The sequence below is a fragment of the Astatotilapia calliptera genome, unplaced genomic scaffold (assembly GCF_900246225.1).
Source record: "Astatotilapia calliptera unplaced genomic scaffold, fAstCal1.2 U_scaffold_9, whole genome shotgun sequence".
In the NCBI taxonomy this organism is placed as follows: domain Eukaryota; kingdom Metazoa; phylum Chordata; class Actinopteri; order Cichliformes; family Cichlidae; genus Astatotilapia; species Astatotilapia calliptera.
The window spans coordinates 571,678-591,054 of NW_020535833.1; the positions used below are offsets into that span (position 1 = coordinate 571,678).

Sequence of the window (19,377 nt, forward strand, 5' to 3'; positions counted from 1 at the left end):
TGCTTAATTCTGACCGTCGCCGTTTTAATGTTATTTTTTTGTTGTGACATAAAGGGAATATAAACGGAGCTCCCACCAGAGGCATTTGTTTTGTACCTTTCGATTTGTATGGAAAATAAATGTTTTGCCCCTTTTTTCCTTCGCCTCGTTTTTTGCTACCGGAAGGCATCCAAGCGACTTAACAAGAGCACGAGTCAGAAACTTTGCGTTCTGCAGAAGCGGCAAAGAAGGACCGAAGGTTGCCGCTATAATATGTGCTTACTAAGTACCACTGTTCAAAAGTTGAATAAAGAAACAAACAAATTTGTGCCTTTATTTTATTAAAACCATTTTGTGATATGAAGTTCTACAATGTAGAATCCATGTCATTTATAGTTTACAAATGACAAAATGTTTACAAAGAATGAAAATCATGACAGTGTTTACATAATATCACCCACTACTAACACTACTTAATTTACTGTATCTTACAGTAAATTACCGCTATATATATACAGCACAAGACTTAAGAGTAATTAACAACAGCAAGTCTCATTTTTCCCTGGTTTTACTACCACACTGTTCTCCAAAACGCAGCAAACCTTCACAATCTTATCCAGAAGGGTCACCACTTCTCCCTCACATGGAAGAAATAATCTGATTGGAAAGGTGGTATGTTTGAAGCAGGGATTTCGGAGTGCCCCTTATGTAGCGTTGGAACCCAGTCATGATGTGGTTTCATCCATTTCATAGGCTGGTTTACCTGCAATAATGCCAAATAATTAGCAACTCTATAAATATATAGAGTTGCTATATATAAACCAAAGAAATATTTTTCCTTTATAATCTAAGTCAGGTGAACTGACCTTTTAAACTGTAGTTTACAGTGTGGACTTTCCAGGTAATCATACAGCTGTTTCATCCCTGAACCCTCCAGGTTGCATCCTATTAGATCCAGACGTTTCAGATAGGGGGGGTTGGACTTCAGAGCACTGAGCAGTTCGGAACAGTTCTTCTCTAACAAAGTGCTGTCCTCAAAGCTGAATAAACATCATATGAATTACAAAGTATTCTTTTATTAAATCATCTTTTTCTTATAAGAAACCAAGTGAACGTCTAATAGAGGTACAGACTATTGCAAACTGTACAGATTATTGTCAAGTTTAAACTTGCAGAAAAAACACACACACACAGCAGCAGAATCAACTCTCCACATTGATTAAAAATAACCAGATATTACCAAAACCAAAATTATAGTATGTAGTTTTAGTACCCAAGCTTGTACCCACACCGCTGGTTTATGTGATAATATCAGGCCGAAAGGAATTCCCTCACTGAAGCCAGCCACACCTGTCGTCCATCAAGCTTCACCGGCTGGTGCTGATTGTCCTCATCAGTGGTCACTACTTAACAGTGTGGCTGAGCTTCAGTGGATGCTGGGTCATTTAACGACCTGGTCAGTACAGCCCCTTAGGTAAACCTATCTTTTGCTTGTGTCTGTGATTGTGGAAGACTGATCAGTGTTCACTATTTCACTGTAAATAAACACACTTGTCCTGCATTTGAGTTCTGTTTTTGCTGCAAACGTGACATGCAGTGCATCCTCATGTTCGCTTATTTTTAAACAGAAGTGTTTTACTATTACAGTAAATACAGTTAACTAACCTGAGTGTCTCCAGTCTACAGTTTGGATGCCCCAGATGAGTAAAGAGTTCTTCTGCATCTTCCTCAAGTCTCACTGATTTCATGTGCAGCTCTCTCAGATGGGAGGGGTCTGAGGTCAAAGCTAAGGCCAAAGATCCAGAGCTACCCCCAAAGATATGAACATCATGAAGTCTGTATTGACACAGATATTATGTTATTATTAAGAAGACACATTATTTTTACTTTGTGTGCTCGATGCAACACAATGGGAAACTGTCTCTTCTGGCTCAGCTGATTTGATGTTACTAACATGAAACATTTTAATAATTCTCCTCTGTCTCTGTCAGACCTACAGATCTTCAATCTTTCTTTGATTTAATGTGTTACTTGCAGCCACTTTCTGCTTGGCAGCACTGTCCTTAAAACATCTAGTTTTTACCATTTCTTCCTGTACCAAACATGACAACAATATTCAGAAGAAGCATATTGTAAACTATTTTTCCTGGCCTATCAACACATTTTAAAAACCGGATAAATATTTTGAATTCTTCACTTGAAATAGAGATGCAGTTAGGCTGTGTCTTCTTTACATTTCATTTTAATATTTCATGTGATTTGGAAGTGCTACTGTGTCCCTCAACTCCAGAGTGCTAAAATTAAAAGTTGGACTCAGGAGTAAAAATCAATCAAAAAGACTGCAGTGTCAGTTTTTGGCTACATTCACACTGCAGGTCTTAATGCTCAATTCCGATTTTTTGATCAAATCTGATTTTTTTGTCTGCTTGTTCAGACTACAAATAAAATGTGACAGCAAACGTGCTCTAGTGTGAACGCTCAAAGTGGCCCGCATGCGCAAAAGAAGACCACACAACGCGCTCTGTTTAGACCCAGAGCAAACAGTATGGTTTGACTGATGGTCCTTAATATAAAGACTTGTTTGGGACTTTACGTTTCCCAATTTTGCTTTAAGTTTTAAAGTTATTTTGTTACTTACATATGGCCTAATAATTATCCTTATTGCTGTTTTAGAGAGAAGCGGTTCTTCAAAGGATAGTTGCAGATTTCTGTCAGAATCTGCAGATTATACAGTACAAATAAAATGTTCACGTTTCTCCAATGCTGTCTTCCCAACAGTTTCACTGACATCTACATGGGATGGCCAGGAACTGTTCACGATGTCTTCTCGGGCACTTCTCCGGCGCTGATAATTGGCGTCTGTCTTGTGTCAGTGACGTAAAAGACGGATTTAATGCGACATTACCATTTAAATAGCAGTCGCTTTCCACATCAAATATGTATCGGATTCAGTACCACATACGAAAGTGACCCAGATCGGATTTGAAAATACCGGATTTGTGCCGTTCACACTGTCATACCATGATCGGATATGAGTCCCATAGGGTCAGAAAGTCGGATTTGATGCGCTTTCACTTGCAGTGTGAACGTAGCCTTAGTTTTTGTTGCTAGTACTTGTTTTTTGTTGTTGTTTTTGTTTTGTGGCTCAGCTGCAGGAGACGGAGTGTCACTACCCGATCCGTACCGGAAACCCGATCGGTACCCCGCATGCGCGAAAGGTTTCTACTTCCGGTCGAAGCATTTTACGATAGTTACAGGTCAGAGTATCTGTTAAGATGTTAAGAATAACAAGTATCTCTTAAAATCTTTCAGATAATGAAACCTTTAATATAATGTAGAGAAAAACAAAAAAATAAAAAGATAGTGACAGATCGGGACTCCCGATCCTTACTGCGCATGTGCAAAGTCGGACCGTACAAATCGGGTCTACCCGATCCGTACCGCGCATGTGCAAGGGGTTTCTTCTTCTTCTTTTCGTTTAATGGCAGTGTACTCCCCAGTGTACGAGGATACCGCCACCTGCTGACTGAGCGAATGAACCCTATTGTAAACTGAATTAGCGTCATTACAAACGTGTGTTAAAGTTGATTTAGTGATAATCGAGTGTGTTTATGCTTGTCACTGTGGAGACTATTGATTAGAATAGTTATGATGTCCACCCCCCTCACTGTCAATTGTCAGTAAACACTTCATCTGGCTGATGAATCTACACGTGAGATATTACAAAGCCTGCATTATTAACTCTGTAATTAGGCGCCATTCTTCTTATTTTACGGCGCTGTTGCTCAATCGGGGGACGCTCTCTGTTGAGGAGAAAAGCATGAATTTCTTTGTATACGGACTATCCATTGTTTAAATGTCCCGGGCAGTCGAAAAGAAGGCAGAGCTGTTGAGAAATGCTAGGAGCTAACTGGGCGCTAACCGCAGCATTCAAATATATTGAATGTCGCAAAGAGAGGAAGTGACGTAAGATTTGCGCATGCGGGGTACCGATCGGGTTTCCGGTACGGATCGGGTAGTGACAAGGACACGGAGGAAGTCTGGCTGTCAAAGCTGATATCGATTATGCTAACCATGCTTTCCCTATTTCAGTATCTGCTGTGGCCTGAAAGAGGAGTGACAGTTGAACAACAGGACCGAGCTGTGTGTGGTACAAAGATGAACTGAAGTGTGCAGCTGCAAAGCTGCTAAAACCAAACTGGTTAAAACACTTTGTAAAGAAACCAGCAGTGATGGGTAAGTTACTTTAAATTAGTAACTTAGTTACATTACTAGTTGCTTCTATCAAAAGTAACTCAGTTACTTCAAGTTACTCGTTACTTTCAGAGTAACTAGTTACTAGGGAAAGTAACTTTGGTTTTACTCAGAATTCTCTTGTTAATGTGTTGCTTCCATAACTTTGCCAGTCTTCTAGCGTGCTTACTTGCCACAAGTGCACTGTGCCACCTACCAATAGAAAGGAAAAAAATAATGTGCATATTTCCACGAGAGAAATCCCACACCTGATTCTATCCTAGCCTGCTTTTTACATCCAACACAAAAACTGCAGTCGTGGTGCTCTCGATTGTACTCAGAACTCGGAAATTCTGCCTTCTGAATAGGAAGATGTAGGTAACACCAGACTGCAGATGAGCTGCATACAGGGCTGGACTGGGACAAAAAAATCGGCCCGGGCATTTTGACTAGAGACTGGCCCACCATTATAGGAAAAATCATAAAGCCTTTGAATGATAATAAACACTGTTGTTTGTTGCAAGACTCAGATAATTATTTTTTTAAAAGTGAGACATTTTAAATGAGAATGAGAAAGTATTTCCTTGTACCCCCTTTCCCTTTTAATGCCCTACATGGACCCCTGGCAACACTTTGCTAGACCCGCCCCTGCACAATTACCAGCTGTCAGCTACTTAGAAAAGGATCCTGGTGTTATTTGTCTCTCAGAAACAGTTCATAACTTCTCTTCAACTCATTCATGTCACCTAAAAGGTAAACCTGTTTCTCCATCACCTGTTCAGCTCTGATGATTCAGTAAGGACATCTCCTGGTTTCATCTTCATGTTTCCCTCTCACCAGATAACCAAACCATATCATGACCAGCAGCTTTTTTGCAGCTGTGGCTCCAGCAAACATCAGCTGATACTAGAAATTAATAATAAATAAATTCTAACAACAGCTGATCAAGCTTAAACGTGTTGCTGTTGTTTACCGCGACATCCGCTGGTTTCCTCTTTCTGGCGTAAAGTGGGCGATAAATAAACAAGAGAGCCGATCAGCTGATCATTGATCAGTTTCATGATTGAAGTAGAAACAGGAGACGGAGGGGGAGAGGATGAGAGAAAAAGAGGCAGCTGTGCAGCGTAAACACAGAATAACTTCATCTTTGTGTCTTTTTCATTCCCATTGTAGCTGAAGTCTGAGACAAACTGTGTTCCTTTTCACCTCAATACGAAACGCGTAATATTTTCTCTGAATACGGGACGATTCCGTTTTTTACGGGACGGTCGGCAACTCTAATAATTAACCTTGTGAACAAAATAAAGTTCAACATCAGTAACATCATAGCACCCACCCAGCTGTATAGAAACTCCGTCATGCTAGCTAGCATGCAGTACGAAAAAGTCAGCATAACGAAAATAAACTCCATCTAAACTTGGTTTATATCTGACCCAGATAGACTGCAGGTCATAACTTCTTACCTGAAGTTCAGTTCACCTGACACTCTTGGACCAGCGGCCGCTTCGGGTCTCTCCTTTTGCCTCCCTTTTCCTTCATCCACATGCTGGCCTCCACCACTTGCTAATGTTATTGAATCTGTGGAAGCTCCGCGATAGCCACCACACGAAGTAACGAATAACGATCTAAATCCCAGTAACGAGTAACGCGTTCCCGGTTTTGGCATAATAACTACCGTGCTCGTTACCACAATAATAACGTAGTTACTGTAACACGTTACTTAACCCTCTGAGGTCCAGGTTATAATTGGCCGTTTTTGACTACTTTTGATTTTACCTCTATATTTCACCTTTAAAATATGTTTTTCTTGCCTTGTTTGGTATCATTATTTTCAGCACAACCTCAAATTTGATTTATTTTTTTCATTTTGGTATACTATATTAGCACAGCTGATCTAAATTCAGACAAAAAATTCAAAATCCAAGTAGAAAAAAGTTATATTTTTTTCCTGTAAACCCCACAAACATGTTTAACGAATCATTTTCATAACTTGAAATGCAAATAGAAATTGTACATTTCTAAAAATTATGCACAAGTTTTGCAAACAACACAGATATATGGCACTATTTACCTAAAAATGCAGCCAAGGCCTCGGGCGTTTTTTATATAATCATTTAAATCTATTTACTGAACAATCAGGTGTGCTGCATCAAAGAAGGCACACAAATTATTTGTGCCAGTCCAAAAGAAGGTAGTTTGTGTTCAGTATAAGACAAAGGAGAACACCACAGGTCTAAACCCTGCAGGTCTGACAACAGGAGGTGCATCAGTCCAGTTTTCCATGTGGGAATAGCGTTTACACTGGAATCTGCCTTTGGCAGCTTTTTTAGAGCAAATATGAAATTCAGCAGTCTAACTGACACACGATACAAGACAATAACTACACAACACACTAACTACAGCCTCCAAACACGCTAAACGTCACTAATGTCTCACATATGAAAACTCGCTCTCTCTTTCTTTCGCTCGCCCACTTTCCATCGCGAGTGTCACTCCTAAAAACTTCCCCTTCTCCCTAAACAACCAAATGTCACATGTTGCCATATCATTTTTTTGATTGGCTGACATGGTAAACTCTAACACCAATAGGGAAGGGGTGTTTTTTCTTTTTCTTTTTTCAATTGCAAACGGAGAGTGTTTGCTAGCGTTGTCCTTAGAAAACGCCGTTTTTACCGTTCTTCCCGTTGTAAACACCGCTCTTTTGTTCAGAAAAAAACATAGCATGTATTTTTTAATCATAACTCTGGTTTTACGTGGCCCATCGACACAATTTAAAAACTGGTATATAGTTTGAAGTCTGCACTTTTGACCCAAGTTGAAATGGAGACTCTGACGTGCTGCATCTTGTAGCTGTGTCGTCTTAAATTGCTCATGTGATTTTGACACGCCAGCGCGTCCAGCGACCCCAGAGGGTTAATAATGTGTTAGTCCCAACACTAGAAACCAGCACTCATCTTTCAGTGCTGTGTGAGTGAAAGCTGTGTGCTTCCTATCACAGTCTCATATGATTAATTCCTGACCACTCACTGTGATGTTATCAAGATTTAAATCGATGTTATTATAGCGGGTCAGGGCTGTTCGGGGTTTTGTTTTTACAGTTATGTTCTGTTGTTATGTTGCCATAGTTACAGGTGACGCGCTCTCTCTTCGACTGGTGTTTCCGGGTGAGAGAGAGCGCCTTTTTGTGTTGTTGTTGTTGTTGTTGTTGTTGTTGCGGCTAATAAACGTCTGTGCTCCCTGGCTGATGGGAAGCAAGACCAAACGAAACCTCTGAGCTCGCCACATTGGTGTCAGAAGTGGAATTGCTCACCCTCACCGGAATGGAGAGAGACACTCAGAGGCTGGAGCAAGCTGTCGAGGAGAGCATTCGCTGCTTGGGAAGTGGGCGATCGAAGCGAGAGCAAGCGAGTGGACATGTAAGTCCCCTGACGGGTCCCGACGGTGCACCGCGACAGCGGCCCATCGTGACCGACGCTAGGACAATGCTTCATGGGTTGCCTCTGTCGACCGACACGCCGGGTCCCCGACAGCGAGCAGTGATGCCTGCAACGCCAGCCAAGGTACCGAAATACAAGGGGCTAACCCCGCTAGAGCCCTACTTCTCACAAGTACGGCTAGCCGCAAGGCATAGTGGCTGGAGCGATGAAGAGGCTGCCACACACCTAGCGCTAGCATTGGAAGGAGATGCACTGCAGGTACTCCTTGACCTAGCCCCATCAGAGCATCATGAGCTCCAAGCCCTCACCATAGCACTCGAGAGGCGGTTTGGGCAGCAGCACTCCACTGATCAGAGCAGGGAGCAGCTGACCAACTGGAGCCGTCGGCCGGGGAGAGCCTGGGAACCTTTGCAGCAGACGTGTTGCTGTATGCTCGTCGCGGCTACCCGGAGTTCCCAGCAGCAGCCCGTGAGGCGCTTAGCCTGCATGCTTTTCTGCCAGGACTTTTTCCAGAGCGACTGCGCCAACACATCAGCCTGGCCATGCCTCAAACTCTCTTTGAGGAGCTCCTCGAGGCTGAAAGGGCAAGCTGGTGCCCACCTCGCGACCTAACCAGCAGGTGTCCCCCCCAAACTACCCCCGAATCAGAGCCGCAGACTACGACAGGGAGGGGGAGGTCCCGGAGATATGCCAGCTGCAGCCCTCAGTGCCCTGGAGGCATCCCCGTCGACCGACTGACCGCTGCTACCGGTGCGATGAGCCTGCCCACGTGGCGTGCGACTGCCTGGCTCCTGCCCCGAAGGCCAGAACTATGTGGCCTCAGGGGAATGAGAGGAGGAGCGGTACAGCGAGGGGACCACCGCTTCAGCTTCCTGCCCCCTCCAAGAACTATGCACGGTGGTGGGCCTAGTCGGGCACCTCAAGGGACTCTACCTGAGCTGCTGTGTTGAGGACCAGCCCTGCCAGGCCCTGGTGGACACGGGGTCTACCATTTCTCTAATACGACATGGTGTGCTCCCTGGAACGTCCAGGCCGCTTGTGAAGCGTTGGTCACCCACCGACACCCAGCTGATGACAGGCAGAGAACTGACATGCGCGGGAAGAAACCGTTGAGGATCCGAGTGAAGGATCTGGAGCTGGTGCACGACTTCTGGCTTGCTGACATTCAAGAGCAGTGGGGGGCCTGCGTTGACACCGCAAAGCTGGCTATCACTCTTGGTACAGAGACTCTGGCCCTCCAGTGCAGTCAAAAGCAGGGAATCAGAGACAGACAAGCCAGGCTTCAGGCAGCTGCTGCTCGACAGTCTTCAAACCCCAGTGGCTCTGGACCATCTCTACTCGCCTCAGCCCCAGTCTCTAGGCCCGACAAAACTCCCTCGACCGAGACAACCCAAGCTGTTGATGATCTGTGGCAGTACTAGCGGTTGAGGTGCCTCCTGGGCGAGAATGTGGACATCATTGCCGCTAGTGACAGAGACTGCAGGCAGACGCGGCTGGTTCAGCACACCATCGACACTGGCTCTGCTCAACCCATCTGTCTGTGCCCACACCAGCTGCCCTTCTCGAAACGGCAGGGAGAGCGGGCCCAGGAGGCACTGGGCGTGGCTACTGCTCGGGCCACAGCCGGCGGAGGGGGATGGCTCTCGTTGACCATGCAGCAGCTGAAGCAGGAGCAGGAGGCTGATGCGACGTTGGTTCAGGTGGGGGCCTGGCTGGAGGCGGCACGATGCCCAGGCTGGACAGGGGCGTCAGGACAGGGGCTCGAGGTGAAGGCCTACTACTCCCAGTACAACAATCTGGAGACCCACGACGGCCTCCTATACCGGAGATGGCGGGCCCCCGGACAGGGCAAGGATCTCCTGCAGCTGTTGGTGCCTCAGTCGTTGCGTTTGCAGGTGCTCGAGCTTGTCCACGGCTTGGTGGGGGCCGGCCACTATGGGAACATAGTGGCCCCAACATCTCTGCACAAACATCTCTGACAAAAATAACTGACATGTAATGTTTAGAATAAATATCTGGAATAATGTAATAAGAGCAATGATGTTTTTTAGTGAGAGTAATTTTAAGAACTAAACTATTGATCTACACTGATTTATAATGTTAATCACACTTGGACTCACCGAGCCTTTCTGCAGTTTACCACAGCTGGAAGAAGGCTCCATCGTCCCTCCCGTGATGTGTTGTACTTCTGCAGATCAAACTCGTCCATAACGTTCTCTGACATCATCAACATATGTGCCAAAGCTGTGGACTCAATTTCAGAGAGTTTCTTCTCTGACTTGTTCTGTGACTTTAGAAACTCTTGGATCTCCTGATGTACTAAGACGTCATTCATCTCCCTGAGAGAGTAGAGAATGTTTATGCATCTTTCAGGACACTTGCCTTCACTGCTAATCTTCTTCAGGTTGTTGATGACTCTCTGGATGGTTTGTGGACTGCTCTCTGTCTGACCCAGCAGACCTCCTAAGAGTCTCTGGTTGGATTTCATAGAGAGGCCATGAAGGAAGCGAACAAACAGTTCCAGGTGGCTATTCGGAATTTTCAAGGATTCTTCCATGGCTCTGCTCAGAAAATCTTCCAGAGATGAGATATCTTTCAAAGATATCTTATTTCCTTTATCGTCCTCAGTAAGGAAGTTCTGCAGCACCTCTGTCTTCCTGTTGGTGTAACAGTGGAACATGTAGACAGCAACCAGAAACTCCTGAACACTCAGATGAACAAAGCAGTAAACTGGTTTCTGGAAGATCACAGACTCTCTTTTGAGGATCTCTGTACAAACTCCTGAATACACAGAGGCCTCTGTGACATCCAGACCACACTGCTCCAAGTCTTCTTGGTAGAACAGGATGCTTTTTTTCTGCAGATGTTCAAACGCTAGCCTCCCCAGCTTCAGAAGAACTTCTCTGTCAGCATTGGTGAGCTCTTGACAACTCATCTCTTGCCCCTCATGGTACTTGTGCTTTTTCTTTGTCTGAACCAGCAGGAAGTGTGAGTACATGTCAGTCAGGGTCTTGGGCAGCTCTGCTCTCTCCTCTGTAGTCAACATGTGCTCCAGAACTGTAGCAGTGATCCAGCAGAAGACTGGGATTCCACACATAATGTAAAGGCTCCTGGATGTTTTCAAGTGAGAGATAATTCTGCTTGACAGCTCTTTATTTCTGAATCTTCTCCTGAAGTACTCCTGCTTCTGGGAGTCAGTAAAACCTCGAACTTCTGTCATCCTGTCAACACATTTAGGAGGAATTTGACTTATTGCTGCGGGTCGGGAAGTTATCCAGATGAGAGCAGATGGAAGCAGATTTCCCTCAATGAGATTTGTCAGCAGCTCACTAATGGTGGACTTCTGTGTGACATGAGACACAAGCTTCCTGTTGTTGAAATTTAACAAAAGTCTGCTTTCACCCAGGCCATCAAAGATGAACAAAAGATTACACACAGTGAGCTTCTCTGCTGTGACGCTCTGTAATGTTGGATAGAAAACATGGATCAGCTCCAGAAGACTGTACTGCTCATCTCTGACCAAGTTCAGCTCCCTGAATGAAAGCAGAACCACCGCACTGATGTGTTGGTTTTCTAAGCCCTCTGCCCAGTCCAGAGTGAACTTCTGCACCAAGAAGGTTTTTCCAATGCCAGCAACACCATATGTCAGAACCACTCTGATGGGTCTCTGTTGGTCAGGCAAGGCTTTAAAGATGTCCTTGCTGCTGATTGGTGTTTCACAGGGGATCTTCTTACAAGCGCTCTCCACCTGCCTCACCTCATGTTGGAAGTGTACAGCTTCACTCTGCTCCTCTGTGATATAGAGCTCAGTGTAGATCAATCTGAGGAGGGCTCCAATTCCTGTTTTATCAGTTCCTTCAATCACATGTTCATATCGTGTCCTCAGAGTGACCTTTAATACATCAAAAACTTTTTCTGGATCAGTATCTGTTGACAGAAAGAAAACAATTAAACAAGAGAGCAAGAAAACTTAAGTTTTCATTTTTGCACAGCTGCTCTTACTGGCTGTCTGCTGAAAAGTTCTGGTTCCAGACTTTACTCCACATTGGGGACAGAAGTCTGTAGATGAATCCTTCAGGACATCCTGACACCACACACAACATGACACTGGCTTCTCCACAAAGAAATTCATCTTCTTCTCTCTGTGGACACAAACAAAAATTATTCTGACCAAAGAAAGGAAGTAAAAACATTTGTAGACATCATGTAAACACTTGTTTCTGTGGTAGGTTCATAGTAGTGGGCATTCAGTTACTGGTTTTTCCCCTCAGTATCTTTCACTTATTGTGTTTTTGTTGCCTTTTCGTGTATAAAACAGTGCATTTATTCTTAATCAAAGCAAAACAGCTTTTATGTGGGTGGCTGTTTGGTCTACTGAAATAAGGAGATTGGCCTTAGGGTTTAGCCTAGCTTCCAATAATGTTTTCTTGACTTTCAGAAAACTGGTTATTCCAAAATCTGTACTTTGTGCCTGATGATCTAGGTTCATAACTGAATACTCAAGGATAGTCTCTACAAAACCTGAGGCCTCTCATCCAACATCACAGACCTCTACCTTTGCCTTCATCTTCACCTCCTCTGCTCGCTAGTTCATCTCTTAAACCTTAAATCTCTGAGAACCTTCACAGATTTCATCTCTTAAACCTGTTTGTCTACTGTGCTCAGGATTTCCCTCTCAGTTTGTTCACGTTAATTCTCCATTTTCTGGAGTCTTTTGAGTTCAGCTATGGTTCCCACACTGCTCAGAGGAGCTAGCAATCCGCCTGGTTTCCACGTGTTTGGTCACACACACTCCCCAACACTGTTCCCTCTAAGCTGAGCACGTGAGCAATCGCACACTGCTGACACGGTCTCCACACACAGAAAATCAGAGAAATTAAAATAAATACATGTATTTACTTTCATTTCAATTCAAACTGGATTTTTTTGTGCGCAGCGCAGATGTGTGCGGAGTCTGTGTCAGCAGCTTAGAGGGAACACTGCTCCCCAATCTGCTCTGGTTTTGCTTCATCTTCTTAAAGCAGTACAGTTATATTAATAGGGTGTCTGCCATACATGATCACATATCTGAATTCAAACAGAATCAGATAGTCGACTAGAACACAAATATCAGTGCAAACATTAGGACCTCTCGACATCAGCTGTTAATTATGGCAGAACTCAGGTGGTGAGGGTGGGTAGATGCGTCTCTAACAGCATCAGCATCAACACAGGGGCACCCCAGGGATGTGTCCTCTTGACACTGCTCTACTCCCTCTACACAGCAGACTGTGTGCCCACCCACGGCTCAAACATCATTGTGAAGTTTGCCGATGATGCAGTGGTGTTGGGCGCCATCTCCAACAACGATGAGGCGGCCTACATGGAGGAGGTGAAGAATCTGGCATCATGGTGCCAGGATAACCACCTCCAGCTGCACGTTGGCAAGACCAATGAGCTGGTGGTGGACTTCAGAAGGAGTCAGCACAGAGACTGGAGTTCCAGTGGAGAGGGGGCAGTCCGTCAAGTATCTTGGTGTCCGTATCTCCTCAGACCTGACATGGTCTGCCCACATTCAGGTCCAGACGAAAAAGGCTAGGCAGCGCCTGTACCACCTACAACAGCTAAGGAAGTTCAGGGTCTCTCCAGTGATCCTCAGGATTTTCAATACAGACGCTGTGGAGAGCATCCCCAAACAGAACATCTCATCGTGGTTTGGGAACAGCTGTGTTAAGGACCAAAAAGCTCTCCAGAGAGTGATCCGTACAGCAGAACGCTGCTGCAGGATTGCTCTCCCCCTGCTTCAGGACACCTACACCAGGAGATGCCGGACTAGAGCAGCGCAGATACTGAAGGACCCGTCCCATCCTGGCAACAAACTGTTCCAACTTCTGCAATCTGGTAGAAGGTTCTGCATCATCCGGGCAAGGACAGAGAGACTCAAGAGGAGCTTCTATCCCCAAGCCATCCGGGCCCTAAACCATAACATCACAGATTGCCTCATGTGTGTTATGTCCAGTTTTGCTTCCTCTGTCTAACTAACTAAGGGAACCAGTCTACTCTTAAGTGTTGCATCTGGGCTGTATTTAAGCCAAACATGCAATAGACATTAACACAGCTGTGTTAGTGGTTTTGGGGGAATAATTGCTTAATTGCAAGTGCGTTAAGAGCCTTCACAGAAAGACTGTGTTTAGCCTCGATCTTTTAAGAATGGTGTCTTTAATGTTTGTAAAAAAAAAAAACATGTTTGTGGCCACATGTTTTTTTTAAATTGCAGTAATTTCATTCCTACCAATCTCTGATCTGCTTCAGAGGAGTATAAGCACAATTCAGTGACTCCACCCCTGCGAACTCCTTTGAAACAATACGAAATACTCGAAAACTAAAATCATCTTCACTCAGTTTATAGCCAAAATCAGCCTCTTACTGTGTGATTGGGGGTCCAGGTTCATGACTGAAGACTGGAGGATAATCTCTGGACATGTCACTGTTCATGGACACAGAGCTGGATCCTGGAAACTGTGGTCTGTGTTTGTGTTGTTGATGTCTGTAAAGACAAACAATGAATCCAGAACATATTGTTCTTCTACATGTGCCTGTTGTTGGGCATTCAGGTGCTTCTCTCTCTCTGTCAGATTTAGGAGACTGAAAAACTCAATTTTCTCTCTACTACTGTACTTTCTGTAGGGCAGGCTGTCACCAGGGTAATCGTTTTTAACTCACTTTCAGATCTTCATTTAATATTTCAGAGCTTCCCATTTAGATTTTTCTGTTATATAAGCAAATAATCTTTCCCTCATCAGTATTCAATCATCTTAACATCAGTTACCAGGATACGGAGTCACAGCTTGTATTATGTTCCTTTATAAAATAAAATAAAAAACTCAATGGAAAACAAATATCAGGAAGTCAAAAACATAATACAGACTGAAATACATAATACAGCGTCAGTGGCTGTTTGAGGAAAATCACTTGATATGAATGTCTTAGTGCTTTAAGAGCTCTTTTCAGAAAGACTTTACTATGTTACTAAAGTCTGTCCTCTCCTTTCATCATTTTCAAATTGCTTATAACAGACACAGTTTCTTACTTTTTGCCTGATGGTCCAAGTTCATGACTGAAGACTGGAGGATAATCTCTGGACATGTCACTGTTCATGGACATAGAGCTGGATCCTTGAAACTCTGCCATGTTCCCCTGCAAAACACTCATCTTTAGGCTTCCTGGGAGAGAAACAAGGAACTGTGACTGTGAGCACGGCAGAAAAAAACATCAGAAATATTTTTAAAGAACGCCATAACTGGCAGAACAGGAAACACAGCACAACAGCACACACACACACACACACACACACACACACACACACACACACACACACACACACACAGAGTTAGCTTGTATTAAACCCAGCTGACCCTTTACCTCATCAATTAATAGATAAGTTTACTCTCCTACAGCTCACTGAGAGACAGCTCAGCACAAGACGTTAAAATGTCAGTCTCACCATTAACCAAAGATATAGTTTCATTCATCATGTTTCGTTCTTTTTCGTTCTATGGTGCAACAAACTCAAGTACAGAAATAGATCCTAACAATTTCCAGCTTTTGTTCCACCTTGAGAAACATAAATGTAATATCTTCCAGTAAGAAATTGTTTTGCTATTTTTCCGACACCCAATAAATGCTCAGTAACACTCACCTTTTTTTTTCACTCGTCTGCTTCTATGACTGTAGAAACTGAAATTACAGTACTTTGTTTTCTCCTCACCTCAGCAGAGCAGCTCCTCCCCTCTCCACAGGAACTTGTATGACTACATTCCCAGTGTGCAAGAGAGATATCTTTGCTTGAAAACAACAAATATGAATGTGAATTTATCTTAAATATAGACTAGACCTCCTACACACTATCAATTAATATTTAATTCAATTCCCTTCTAGCATCTAATAACAACAACATTCATCTCAAGGCAACTTATATGGTAAGGTTGTCACGGACCCGGCTCTGGGGACTCGGGGTCCGTGGGCAGTGGGGACTCTGACTGTTATTGTTATTGTTGTTATTATTATTTGGTGTGTTGTCTGCACTGCCCCTGTGCACATCTGTATGTAGGCAGGTGTGTGTGTGTGTGTGTGTGTGTTTTTCCTTTCTGCTGTGGCCAAGTCACAGGCACCTTCAGCTCTGGGGGCGTGGTCTACCTTGAGGGCTGGCCACACCCGAAGTCCTGGCCGCACACCTGCTCCTCATCTGGGCTCGTCGGGGGAGCTATTTAGATGAGCGATGGAGCGCGGGATTATTGCGTTTGACTACACGTCAGTCTTCAAACTAGTCAAGTGTGAGTGTATGCCTGCTGGGATAAGTGTTAACGGCTGCCTCTATTGTTTTCCCCTCAGGAGGAGTGTGGGACGAGAAGGAGCAGTGAGCACGGGGAGTGCAGGGACACTGGGGCAGAGAGCACTACACGGGGACTTCTGGGAAGAAGACACTACACGGGAGTCTGGCAAACTGGGGATTTATTGTTGTTTATTTTCACCACCTTGTAAATAAACACTGTTGCACTGAAGAGTCCGGCGTTTGGGTCCTATTTCCCCATCTCCCCACGGTCTGCCAGCCAGACCGTGACAAAGGTAAAGACAAATACAATAATAAAGGAAAAAAAATAACAAAAAAACCCTCAAAAATAACATCAAGACAAACTTATTTGAGCAAAGGAAGGTAGGAAGGAAACTCCAGCAGTATTAAGGCACATGAACATTCCAGAATATTCCATGTGCTTAACAAGTCCCCACCGTGTCAATGAAAGCAAAGCAAAAGCATGCCAGTAAAGAGTACTTGCCCAGTCTGTGCATTCTGTGACGTACCTTTGTGTAACCAGTAGACACACAGCAACGCTAAATTTAGCCACACAATGAACAAAATAATGCAAACATGGAAAAGCTGATTCTGTGCACATCCAAGTTCAGCGAGTTTTATGACTAAAGTGTAAGTGCAAATAGGCACCATCAGAAGGAAGTAGTGGAATTGACAGACACTGCACTAGTAGGGATAGTTTCAAAGCTTTATGAATGACAGATTCATGTTTTCAAATGACAGCGAGCAAACACTTACATGCACAGGGGTGCAAAAAATGACATACAGTGTCCATGTGGTGTGACAGTGTGTGGTATGTGAGAATACAAGAAAAAGTGAGCTCTTTTATTGAGCACATGAAGCTCAATAATCCAAATACAAGGGTGAAACACCAAACATTACAAAAATCAATGTGATGGTTTTAACTCTGACCGTTTAATGAAATGAAACCATTAATAGGAGCTGACACAGTACAAACATACAGTCACAGGAGCTCAGTGTCAGAGAAATAGACAGAGAGGTATTAAAAGTGAGGATAAATAACACAGTTTATCAAGACTTTGCTAATAAAAAAAACAGACAGTGTTGGTCTCTGATAGCTGTGACAGTTTCAACATGTCTCCCAATTCTCCTCTGACTAGGGACAAACACATGAAACTGAAGATCAAACTTGATGGGGGTTTTGTGTGTGCAGAGATACAGTACATTCTTTCTTATATGTATGAATATTATATTCTTTCTAATATGAGTGTTGGCTATAAAGTGGATAATGGAAGAGAGACCTTATGAAACAGATCATATGATCCACATGTTTTTTACTGAGTGTTACCAAAAGCTGTTGAACTGCATTCCAGTCATGCTAGGACATGTTCACTGAGTTCAGAGATTTTTATTTTCATTTTTAAATTCTGCCCATTCTGGTAGCTTTTGCAATCAGAATTGTGATCTGAATACGCTGTTGTGCCAAACACATTTTGCTTTTCAAAGATCAGCTCTATAAACTTTCTATAGGCTCCTCTAGATTTCTTTTACCTGTTCATTTCATCATTTCAATTTATTTTATTTCAGTTATCTGGTATGTGGTATACAGTATGACAATGACTAAGGCAGGAGAGACAGAAGAGGGGATAGGGAGGCATAGGGGAAGATGTAATAAAAGAATAGAGTAAAAATATAAATGCACAATATATCACCAACTGTCACACCTGCAAGAAAAATGAACATACACCACCTGGATCACAAAAGGTCAGCAATGCATCTTCTTGTGCTGTGTTTCTGTGTGTGATAGAGAGTGTGTGTCTTTGCTGTTCTTACGGCCAAGACGGAGAACGAGGAGGTGGGCTCTAGTAAGGAAGCTCCTGTGGTCCTGGGCTCGCTGAGGACTGGCTACCTTGGAGTTCAGGGCTAAGAAGAGAGCCAATGGTGTGACGGATAAGGGCCGGTGCAGCTGTTAAAAGGAGGACAATGTGCCAGGTGAAGGGGAACGCCTTCACCTGAGCCTGCCAGTTGCCTCCCTGTCGGACGCCTCTAGAGACTCTGTTTGTTGCACACAGCCTGAGTGTTAGTAGTGACAAGTGCACTGGCTGTTTGCCTACACATTGCTCCAGCTTTGTTGTTTTATGTTTTGTGTTTGCCACTGTTAATGCCACTGTTTTGCACATGTCTCAACTCTGTATATTTTTATATATTTTATTTATTGTTGACTCTATTTAATTTGTAAAATATGTGTATACACACACACACACACACACACACACACACGCAGAAAAACATTTAGTATACACATCCAGAAATTTTTGTTGTTGTTTTTTTTGCATATACTATTATATATTGTACATATATTTATTAGTTCAGATTTAGCCATTCGTATATTTTGCCTGTTTATGTTATTGTATTTTGCACAACTCTGTTGCTTGTGAAGCTCGCACACAAGAATTTCACTCGCATGTGCTGTACCAGTGTACCTGCACATGTGATGTGACAATAAAAGTGATTTGATTTGATTTAATAAAGTCCAAACCTCAGACACTGACCGAGTCTCTCGCGTTATCTCCTTTTGTCCCTGAGCTGGGCGGTAACAGCTGTGAGAATGTACTTGAGGGTAGGAAGCAAAGAGGCGATGGTTTGGTCTCTTTGATTATAACTTCTTGATGTTTGCAGAATAGATAAAAAATAATATAGAATTAAACAAAAACCACACACACACTTTAAGTTTAATAATGTACAGCACAGTTCAAGCTTTGAAATATTCTTGTGCTGTTCCAATGGGGAGGTGAGTTTTGCTATAATATCACATTATTATTTATATGTATAATGCATTGCTTAAAGTACACTACAAATCTTTTGTTTTGCCTTTTTTTTTGTCACCATCAGCTTCAAACAGACCACCACTAACTGTAAGTAACTTTAGGTCCACTTCATGATTCACTGCGAAGAAGATGAGACTGAGAACACTTTATGATCTGTTCACATGATCATGAGCTCAGTTTTAACTATGCAAACCTGTGACTGTAGGAACTGTTGTTAGATAACTTCAGAAAATAATTACATCTCAGCTGTACCATGCAGGCAACATTAGTGCGCTCCAATAGCACATAGTACATAGTAGAGCGGTACAAACTCTAGCTCGCCTAACAGTGGATTCATGGTTTTGTATCAACAGTGTAGATGTGTTGTAACTGCAAACATTTCTGTCACACACCATAACTTACGTTTACTTTCTTAGAAATGCAATTACAAATTACTTTGACACATTCAGCAATATAAGCACTGTGTATGAGCATAAATGTTGACAACAAGGTCGACCTCTTATTTAGAGACGTGGAGGATTGAATTCTCACCAGGTTAATTCTCATTGCAGGCTAAAAGGGTTTGAAATCCAGACTTTTATGTTTAAAATGA

The 19,377-nt window shown here is 43.3% G+C and overlaps 1 protein-coding gene across 2 annotated transcripts; it reads right to left on the reverse strand.

Moving 5' to 3' along the window:
* Positions 1 to 421: 421 nt before the first annotated feature.
* On the reverse strand, positions 422 to 17,979 carry LOC113018473 (protein NLRC3-like). Of its 2 annotated transcripts, XM_026161538.1 has the most exons (9): positions 17,791 to 17,979; positions 15,331 to 15,472; positions 14,719 to 14,853; positions 14,056 to 14,175; positions 11,652 to 11,791; positions 9,770 to 11,576; positions 1,645 to 1,815; positions 846 to 1,019; positions 422 to 742 (listed from the first exon to the last, which is right to left on the reverse strand). In XM_026161538.1, the coding sequence occupies exons 3-9, from the start codon at positions 14,838 to 14,840 to the stop codon at positions 739 to 741; spliced, it is 2,538 nt and encodes an 845-aa protein (XP_026017323.1). In that variant the 5' UTR covers positions 14,841 to 14,853; positions 15,331 to 15,472; positions 17,791 to 17,979; the 3' UTR covers positions 422 to 738. The 2 variants fall into 2 exon arrangements, with proteins under 2 accessions (XP_026017323.1, XP_026017322.1); XM_026161537.1 differs by lacking the exons at positions 422 to 742; positions 17,791 to 17,979 and having other exon boundaries at positions 755 to 1,019; positions 15,331 to 15,478.
* Positions 17,980 to 19,377: the final 1,398 nt, after the last annotated feature.